General features: G+C 64.5%; 2 protein-coding genes across 3 annotated transcripts; both read right to left on the reverse strand.

Moving 5' to 3' along the window:
- Positions 1 to 1966: 1966 nt before the first annotated feature.
- LOC311423416 (platelet-activating factor receptor-like) lies at positions 1967 to 2977 on the reverse strand (the record flags this gene model as incomplete). Its single annotated transcript, XM_084497354.1, has 1 exon — positions 1967 to 2977. One exon carries the CDS (start codon positions 2975 to 2977, stop codon positions 1967 to 1969), a length of 1011 nt encoding a protein of 336 aa, XP_084353480.1.
- A 2024-nt stretch (positions 2978 to 5001) lies between these two features.
- Positions 5002 to 6455, reverse strand: TMEM35B (transmembrane protein 35B). Of its 2 annotated transcripts, none has more exons than XM_084497138.1 (3): positions 6313 to 6455; positions 5462 to 5642; positions 5002 to 5388 (listed from the first exon to the last, which is right to left on the reverse strand). In XM_084497138.1, the coding sequence occupies exons 1-3, from the start codon at positions 6418 to 6420 to the stop codon at positions 5258 to 5260; spliced, it is 420 nt and encodes a 139-aa protein (XP_084353264.1). In that variant the 5' UTR covers positions 6421 to 6455; the 3' UTR covers positions 5002 to 5257. The 2 variants fall into 2 exon arrangements, with proteins under 2 accessions (XP_084353264.1, XP_084353265.1); XM_084497139.1 differs by having other exon boundaries at positions 5462 to 5639; positions 6313 to 6454.
- Positions 6456 to 9110: the final 2655 nt, after the last annotated feature.

Raw genomic sequence — 9110 nt, forward strand, 5'->3', positions numbered from 1 at the left:
TTTGAAGCAGCCGTGGCCGTGGCCATGTCCCAGGACGGCCGTGTCACCAGGCAGGTGGGCACGGCAGCTCAGCAGCCCCGTGGTCCCCATCGCTGTCCCACCCCTCTGAGCAAACCCTTGGGGGTCACCAGAGCCCAAATTGGGGCTGCCCAGCTCCTGGGACTCAAGGACACCCCCCCGGTAATCCCGTTGCACCCCGTGTGGGTGAGCCCCAGCCCTCGTCCGGCCCCGCGGCACTTCCACCTGGCACGGGAGCTCCTGCGTGCACGCAGAGGGGGAGCAGAGCTCTGCCCACCTCCCTGAGAAGTTACATAAAAGGATTAATATTTAATGCGTGCTCCAAAAGGAGAAGAACGGGGGGAGTCGAGCGTGGCTGGGACAACCCCTACTCCACAAGGAGAACAACGGGGTGGGCTCGGCGTGGAGCACCAGCACGGCTCTGCTGAGGCAGGGCACCGCGGCACGTGGAGAGTTGCTCCATCCAGCCTGGCCACGGGGTTTGGCTGTGCCGAAGCAGAGCTGAGCACCCAGGTGCACCCCAGCACCCTGAAAATATCCGTGTGTGGGTCTCCCAGCCTCGAGATTGTGCGTATTTCCCTGTGGCGCGCAGAGACCCCACTCCCCCAGCTTTGCTCCCCTGCAGCCCTGAATAAATCACCGCTGAGCTGTGACCCCCAAGCGCAGCCGTCACCCGGCAGCACCCATGGGGCAGGGCCCCCACCTGGGTGCCCACCTGGTTGGGGTGCAGCAGCTCTGCCCAGGGGGGAGCACACCCAGAGGGGTGCATCCATCCCGCAGCAGGAGCAGCACAATCAGTGGGCACAGCTCCGTGAAGAACACAGCGACTGGGACACAGGATTTGGGGTGCTGGGGGCGTGGTGGGGGGGTCTGAGGCCGTGCGATGCCAGCAGGACCCCCCCCAAAACCCCTTTTCCCCCTGCCTCATGCCTCTTCGTTCCTTCCAAAGCACTGAGAGCCCCGTGCTGGGGGGTGACACCCCCAAGAGGGGGGCACCTGAAGCCCCCGCGTCCCCCCCATCCCCACCAGCACCCCGTGCCCCGCGCCACCCTGAATCCCACCCGGCTGCGCAGCGCCCACCGCTCACCTTCGCACCGTGCCGGGGAGGCAGAGCTGAGGCAGCAGCAGGAACGAGACAGGGCTGGGAAAACACCATCTTCCGCCCCTGCAGACGCCCACGGCCCTGCGCCGGCTCCGCCGCCCCCGCTGAGCGCGAGGGCTCTCCGGGGAGGCAGCGGCGGCGTGAGCGGGGCTGGGGGCTGCGCTGCCCATGAGCAAGGCACCGGCACCCCGGGAGGCCTGCACGCAGCTGGGGTGGGGGATCGGGGGCTGCTGGGTCCCCCCCCCGTGGGTCCTGGGGCAGGAGCAGGGTGCATGGGGATGGGGGTGCCGGGGGGGTCTCCCCGTGCCCGGCTCTGTCCCGTCTGCAGGAGCGGCCGGTGCTGCTCGGTGTGCAGCGCAGCAAGGAGACTCGGCAGCCGTTGGCTCGTTCATTTTTAATCCTGGCAGGGAGCAGGCAGGATGCAGGAGTGAGGATGCCAACGCCGTGGGATGGGACCCCAAAAAGCCCCCCCCAGGCAGCCCAGCTCAAAGCGTCGGTGTCTTTACGCATATCCCCGCGGGATGGAGCCCCCCAGGAGGGGACAGGACCCCGCACGCCACCCCCTGCCCTGTCCCACCCTCTCCCCACCCTCGCCGGGGAAGGCGCCCTCCTGGCGCGTGCGAGCGCTGGGTGCAGGATCCGTGCGAGGGTGGAAACCGTGGGCTGTGAGCGCGTGGGGATGCGCCGGGAGCGGAGCGGGGGTGGATGGAGTGGGGGCGTGCAAGGCAGCAGCTCCCCCTTCATCGCTCCCTGCTTCGGGAGCTGCGCCCATCGCCCTGCTGGGGACCCCAACCCTTTGGGACCGCGGCACTGGGAGGGGGGCAGGATACCAGGAACCCCCAGCCGCTACGAGGAGGTGAAGGAGGACGCACGGACGCTGGGGACGGGCGCATCGGGGGCTTGAGGGGGGAGCGGGAGGCACCGGGCGGCTTTGCGCAGGGTCCGGCCCAGGTCAGCCCTGAAGCGGCGGATGCAGAAGCAGTAGACGAGGGGGTCGAGGCAGCTGTTGAGGCTGAGCAGGGCCACGCTCAGCGCGTGCAGCACGTCCAGGACGGCCGGGGGCCCGCAGGGAGGCACGGGGGGCCGGCTGCCCACCCAGGGGGCCAGCGTCAGGTGGTAGGGGGCCACGCACACCACGAACACCAGCAGCATCCCCAGCACCATGGCGCGTGCCTGCTGCCGGTGCGAGCCCGGCGAGGCGGCGGTGACAGCGGGCGCCGAGAGCGAGCGGGCGACGGAGACGTAGGTGCCCAGCACCACCAGGAAGGCGGCGGCGAAGAAACCCACCATGGCGTAGGCGTAGGCTCGGTGCCGCGCGTGCTGCTCGAAGCAGCTGGTGGCCCCGGTGCGGGCCGGAAAGGTTTGCCGGGCGGCCAGGGTGGGCACGGCGCAGCCCAGCCCCAGTAGCCACGCCAGGGCGCAGGCCAACGCGGCGCCGCGGCGCCCGGTCAGAGGCAGCGCCGGCCGCGCCGCCCGCACGGCGCAGTAGCGGTTGAAGCTGATGAGAGCCATGAAGGTGACGGCGCTGTAGGTGGCCACGTAGTAGGTGGCCCCGGCCAGGCGGCAAGCGGCCTCGGAGAGCAGCCAGTTGCCCCCGGCCAGGTAATAGGGGATCCAGAGGGGCAGGGTGAGGTTGAAGAGGATGTCGGCCAGCGTGAGGTTGATGAGGTAGATGCGGATGGCCTTCCTCACCTTGCCGCTCTGCAGGAACACCAGCAAGGCCACCAGGTTGCCCGGCAGCCCCACGCACAGCACCAAGCAGTAGACGGCCGGCACCAGCACGAACTGCACCGGGTCGCGGGGCACGCACGCGCCGGGGAGCTCCGCCGGCAGCAGCCCCGGTGCCGAGCCGTTCATCCCGGGCTCCTGCAAAGAGCAGAGGACAATCAGGGACCTACGGCACGTGGCGGGGGCGTTGAACCGGGTGGAACAACCCCAGCTTGGCGCCTACAACTGCTCAGCACCGGACACGAGCTGCCCCGTGGGGTTGCTAGCAAAAAGGCTCCGCTCTTCCTCACCCCGAGGGAGCTGACGGGCTCCGGGAGCCATCCCAGCCCCCCCAGCCGCACGCCCCCACGCCGCCAGGCAGCCGGGGGCTCCGCCAGCCCGGCGCTCCCCGGGGACCGGCAGGCGCAGCTGCGCCACGGCCCAGGGGCAGAGGCGCAGACAGCGGCACCCGGAGGTGCTGAGCTGGCTCCAGCTCGCAGCTGCGGGGCTTAACGCCGCCTGACGCCGCCCTCGCAGCCCTGAGCTCGCCGGGGGCTGCACGAACGCCCTCCAGCCCTGCTGCTGTTGCTCCGTCTTCTGCTTCTTCTCGCTCCCAGCACCCCAAAATCCCCGTGGGGAAAGTCCCCCAGCGGCTCGGGGCGCGTCGGGGCGTAGAGGTGATGGGGATGGGGAAGGGGGCACCAGCACGGGGCAGGCACCCCCTTGTTCCCCAAATCCTGGACACGGAAAAACCTCTCTCTGGTGCAATTCCCGTAGCCCAGGGCTGCAGCAATCTCACCTCGCAGCACGGCCTGCCCACACCTTGCCGACGGCTCTGAGTCACCCCGCGGGCGTCTTCCAGCGCAGCAGGGCCAGATCCGGTGCGCACAGCACCCAACCCCACACCAAGGCACGGAGAACTCGGGCTGCTGAGCGGGTGGGCTCATCCCAGGGGGCTTGAATTATTTCGCAGACCCCTAAAAACCCCTCCAGCTCCCTCAACGCTTCCCTCTTCCCTTGCCTTTTTGGAGGAACTGGCGCAGGGATGCACCCGCCCACGCCGCACCCCATAACCAGGGGGTCGCCCCCAGCTCCCTCCCACCACACTGAGCTCGCTTACCCCGTGTCCCCTCCGGCTGCTCCTCGCTGCCTGGCCGAGCTGCTGGAAGCTTTAAATGCTCGGGGAGGGCTGGGGGAGGCAGGGGACGCCTGATTCCAGCCCCCCCCCCCAGCCCATGTGGGGGTGAGAGCGTGCGGGGGGGCAGCTGGAGCAGGGAGGCACCTGCGTGTGTTTGTAATGGGGGCGGCCACGCTGGAGCCACGCTAAGACCCCCGCCACCAGCACACTGGCTGGGGGCACGGGGGTGGTGGTGGCTGTGCCCCCCCTCCCCAGTGCCCCCATCCCCTTCCAGGGCCATTTCCCAGGCCCCGCATGAAAGCAGCAGAGGTCAAGTTTCTGCACTCAGCAGCTGGGAGAAAGGGGGGCAAGGCAAAAGGGATCAAAGCAGGAATCTGCCTCCTCGGGCTTTTGTTTGCTTCAAAGGGGGATTCAGCGGGAGCACAGCCCCCGGGTGTCCCCCCCCCCAGCCCTGCAAAGGGGAAGCTCCCCCCTCCCTGCTGCCTTGGGACAGGGAGCCTGTCCCCTTGGTTGGTGGCTCAGGTCCCGGTGGTGGCACTGGGGGCTGCTGCACCTCTCTGAGAGCCTCATCTCACCCCAGATCTGTCCCAGTTGCTTCGCTGGAAGATGCACAAGGTTCAGATGTGATCCTGGGCTTCAGCCAAGCTGCCACTGTGCAGTGCCCATCCCCAGGGGACTCGATCTGTTCTGGAGAACAGATGGGTCCCTACAGACCCCACCCCAATGGAGTAAGACCCCCAGAAAGTACCTGCCTGAGTCCATCCAGGCACAGGGCTTGGGGGACCGTGGGGCTGCTGTCACCCCGCTGGGTGGCCTGGCACGTTGCAGGGTGGCTCCAGACAGCCACAGGGCTCCTGCCCCACACGGGCTCCCATTGCTGGCTGTCCACCCCAATGTGCTGCCCACATATTTCCCATATTTGCTGCCCCAGCACCCCACCAGCCTCCCCTCCCAAGACTCAGGGACCTCCCAGCCTCACGATGTCCCCTGCAGCTCAGCACCGGGGGAGGCAGAAACAACCAGCGGAAGCAAAACATGAAAAAACAGAGGCTTTATTCCAAAATATGAAAGCCCCCACGAGAGCCAGCGCCAGCCCGGCATGGGAGGACCCAACCACCTCGTGCTGGTTCAGCACCAGAGCGGCAGCGGTGCCACAGCCTCCATCCTGCAGCGCCCTGCCAGCAGCAGGGCCACACCACCCAGCAGCGCCACATTACCTCGCAGCCCCCCAAAACACCCCAGGGGTCTGGCCTCCCTCCATCCGTCTGTCCATCCGTCCTTCCTTCCTCCGGTCACTCGAATTTGGGCTTGACGGGGGCTCCGTAGCCGCGGATGTTGAGCAGCAGCAGGAGGCCGAGGCAGAGTGTGGCGGGGGCGCACATGGCCAGGGGCTCGCGCAGCACCAGCAGCGTGTAGATGGCACCTGGAAAAGGGGGCGCGGGAGGTGTCAAGGGGGGTACCGGGGGCCACGAGCCCCCCACCCCGCCGTCTCTCACCCATCATGACGATGCTGAGCACAAAGTTGCTGATCTCCTGCAGCAGCTGGGGGCCGACGGCCAGCAGCAGCCCGGCCACCGCCTCCACCCAGCCGACGGCCGCCAGGTACGGGTCAGGATCGGGGGCGAAGCCAAAGTCCTTGAGGGGAAAGACCTCGGCGAAGCGGACGAACTGCGCCTGCTGGGGACGGCCAGAGGGGCCCAGCTCCAGCTCTGAAGCCCCCCTCAGGCTCCAAAGCCCCCCTTATGGCTCTGAAACCACCCTCAGACTCTGAAGCCCCGCATGAAGCTCCCCAGTCTCCAAAGACCCCCCTAGGACTCTGAAGCCCCCTTTGAGCCCCAAAATCCCCCCTCAGGCCACCCATGAAGTCCCCCTCAGGCTTCAAAGCCCCCCTTACAGCTCTGAAGCCCCCACTATGGCTCCAAAACCACCCTTGGACTCTGAAGCCCACCTAGGGCTCTGAAGCCCCCCACAGTCTCCAAAGCCCTCCCTAGGACTCTGAACCCCCCCTCAAACCCCAAATCCCCCCTCAGGCCGCCCACGAAGCCCCCCTCAGGCTCTGAAGCCCCCCTTATGGCTCCAGAGCCCCCCTCAGACTCTGAAGCCCCCCACCATCTCCAAAACCTCCCACAGTCTCCAAAGCCCCCCCTAGGACTCCAAACACCCCCCTAAGACTCCAAACACCCCCCTCAAACCCCAAAGCCCCCCTCAGGCCGCCCACGAAGCCCCCCCTCAGGCTCCGAAGCCCCCCTCAGCCCCTGAAGCGCCCCCCCTATGTCTCCGACGCCTCCCTCGAGTCCCAAACCCCTCCCTACGCCTCCGAAGCCCCCAGCCCCCGGCTCCCCCTCACCATGTGCCGGTGCACTTCGGCCGAGAGCCGGTCCGTGAGCTTCACGGCGCCGGCCAGGAGGAAGAAGAGCCCGAGGAGAACTCTCAGGGCGGCGAACACCGCCGCCATGGCGGCTACGGGGCGGGGACGGCCATGGGGGCGGCGCGGCTCGGCTCGGCCCTGCCCGGCCCCGGGAGCCGCCTCACGGCCTCGGCCCCGGGGCTCGGCTCCACACAGGGACCGGAGAAGGGTTGGGGGGCGTGAGGGGGGCTCGGAGCGAGGCTGGGGGTTGTTGGGGGACCCGGTTTGCTCCCCCCCCCCTTTCCTCCTCCTTCTCCTCCTCCTCCTCAGCAGAGCCTCCCTCATACCCCGGGGCCACGCTGCTGCGTGGTGCCGCTGTGGTAAACCACAAATTGTTTAATTTTCAAAGCCCGAAAGCCAAAAGTGTTAAAAGCTGGTGTGTGGAAGGAGAGGGATGGCGGGGGGGCATCGCCTGCCCTGACCCCACGCTCTCACTCAGCTCCCTTGGGGCGCAGCAGATGTCGGTGCGGAGCTGTGCCCGGCGCTGTGGGAGCACGAGCGGGCAGCCCTATTGTCTAGGAGAGCCTCTTGGGGGAAAAAAAGAGAAAAATAAAACAGCCCAGGCCCTGACTGAATAATGGATCGAGGCGCTGAGGGCCACGGCATGTGGTGAGCGGGGTTGTCTCGTTGCTGCACGAAGCGCTCAGCGTTCCTCCAGGCCCATTGTTAGCGTGCAGGGGGGGGAGAGCAGTGCAGCGAGGCACCTCCCGAAGAACCCATTTTCTGTTAGCTTCGGGAAAATTTGCTCTTTTCCTGCGATAGCAAGGTCTCCCCCACCCCCCGAGGCAGAGCAGAGCCCGCTCAGACACTGGCTGTGGTTTTTGTGCAAAAGGGCAGCACCCTTGCATCATCTGTTTGCTTCCCCTCCTGGACCCGCTACGTTTGCCTTTCCCGGGCAGCCAGCACCAAGCACAGGGCACCCATGCCACAGTCCGGCTCTGGGGGGGGTCACAGCACCCATGGGTGGCACCACGGCTGTGCTGTCTTTAGGGACACAGCCCCTGCCTGTGGGGACACCCGTCCTACAGCCAGCGGTGCTGGAGGAGCCAGGCCTGGAGCAGTCGGTGTCCCCAGGGCACCCATCCTCGCCCCCAGGGCCACCCATCCGACACCCAGGGGTGCTGGAAGAGCCGGGCCTGGCTCGCAGACCATTAACAGCCCCAGGAGCCCTCTGCTGCACGTCACAGCAGTGACTCAGAGCCGGCTGCCGCTCTCACCCAGCTATCTCCGTGCAGGAGGAATAAATAACTCGCCCTGCCTCGCTGCAATCCTACCCCAACGGGAAAAACATCTGCAGACAAAATAGAGCTCCCTCTTTCCCCAAAGCCTCCAGCCCCAGCTGGGACCCTGCTATCTTTAGATTTACGAGCCCAAGCTCCTCCTATGAGTCATTCATCAGTTGTCAGGCCTTAAATAATAAAATGTCCTCCTGGGTGGCAGAAGCTGTCCCCCCACCACGTAAGGATGGACTACAGCGATCTGCCACAGGTCCACCCATTTGTTTCATGAATTCAGCAGGACGATGCCACACTTTCTGTCCACCCCAGCTCTAAAGCAGCCTTACAGCTGGCCCCTGGGGTGCTCTCACACACCCCCAGTTTTATTCCCCCTCCTTGTATCCCCAGGAATCGCAGTCCCGGTGCCTCTCCAAGGTGTCTGGGGCTAAAATAGATAAATACAGTGGCTGTGACAGGGCTCCACCACCATCCATCCCGGCTCTCAGCCTCTGATGTTTACTAGGGGAGCTACTTAGACTAATGAAACACGCAGCAGAACCAGGTAATCAGCTTTAACAGCCAGCAAACAATAACCTGCTGGCAGGCTGCCCAGATGTTAAGGAAAAAAAAAAAAGCTCTGTGCTAGTCATCTATCAGGTGATGACACGATGGCCTACACACTGATGAAAAAAGCAAGGGCTTTCTGCATTTCTCCAAAACACGCGCAATTTCAATACAAAAAGCAGAACACGGTTTGCTTATAAAAGGAGTTGTAGGAGGTGAAGTTCATTTAGAGTGCCGGTACCGCTTTTAGGTTGAAAGTTTCACGTAAGAAGCTGCTGCAACAGGGGAAACTAAATCAGGACAAGTTACTGGAAAATAACAGAATTTGAGGGGAAAAAAAAAAAGGCTGCATAAGGCTGCAGTAGCTGTGGAGACAAGACAGTGAAACCCACCCACGTTCCTGCCACCACGGGCCTCCGCTGCTTTGAGGCAGCACTTCCCTCACCACCGAGACGCCTCCCAAAGGCACAGAAGGCAGGGGGGCTCCTGCTTTTTGAAGTCCTATGATTCTATGATTCCTTCCTCAAAGCAGCGTTCCCAAAAGCATCGCAGTGCTTGGTCCTTCCCAGCACGAGGTCAGAGGGCTGCTCAGCCTCTGCGGCAGCTCCAGCGCTGCGCACACCCCAGCGCGTCATTTCTGCAGGTAACTGACCACGCAGCTCTTCAATTCCTGCCCTCAAGGCTCCTCCTCGGTTACAACCGAGGTCTGAATTAACAGGTGAATAACTTAATTTCTGAACTGTGTGCAGTACTTAATGAATCCTGCAGTGGAACCTAATTAAGATTGAGCCTGTCAGCTTGCTAACAAGCACCTTTCCCATCGCACCTGCAGCATGGCTGAGGAACCACAGAACCTCTTCAAAATCTGGACAATAGCATGAAGATGTCAAATCAATGAATGAATTCTCACAGTCTATCCTGTATCTGATTGCATGAAAAAGGGAAAACCAGCAGATA

The sequence above is a fragment of the Aythya ferina genome (genome assembly GCF_964211825.1).
Source record: "Aythya ferina genome assembly, chromosome: 24".
NCBI lineage: Eukaryota > Metazoa > Chordata > Aves > Anseriformes > Anatidae > Aythya > Aythya ferina.

Excerpts from the sequence above, each read along its gene's own strand:
- TMEM35B (XM_084497138.1), bottom strand. The coding sequence starts at position 6,420 with ATGGCGGCGGTGTTCGCCGCCCTGAGAGTTCTCCTCGGGCTCTTCTTC. Across the intron at positions 5,643-6,312 it reads CCGAAGTGCACCGGCACATG|CAGGCGCAGTTCGTCCGCTT; the intron begins GTGAGGGGGAGC and ends GGCCGTCCCCAG. Across the intron at positions 5,389-5,461 it reads GCTCAGCATCGTCATGATGG|GTGCCATCTACACGCTGCTG; the intron begins GTGAGAGACGGC and ends CCCCTTTTCCAG.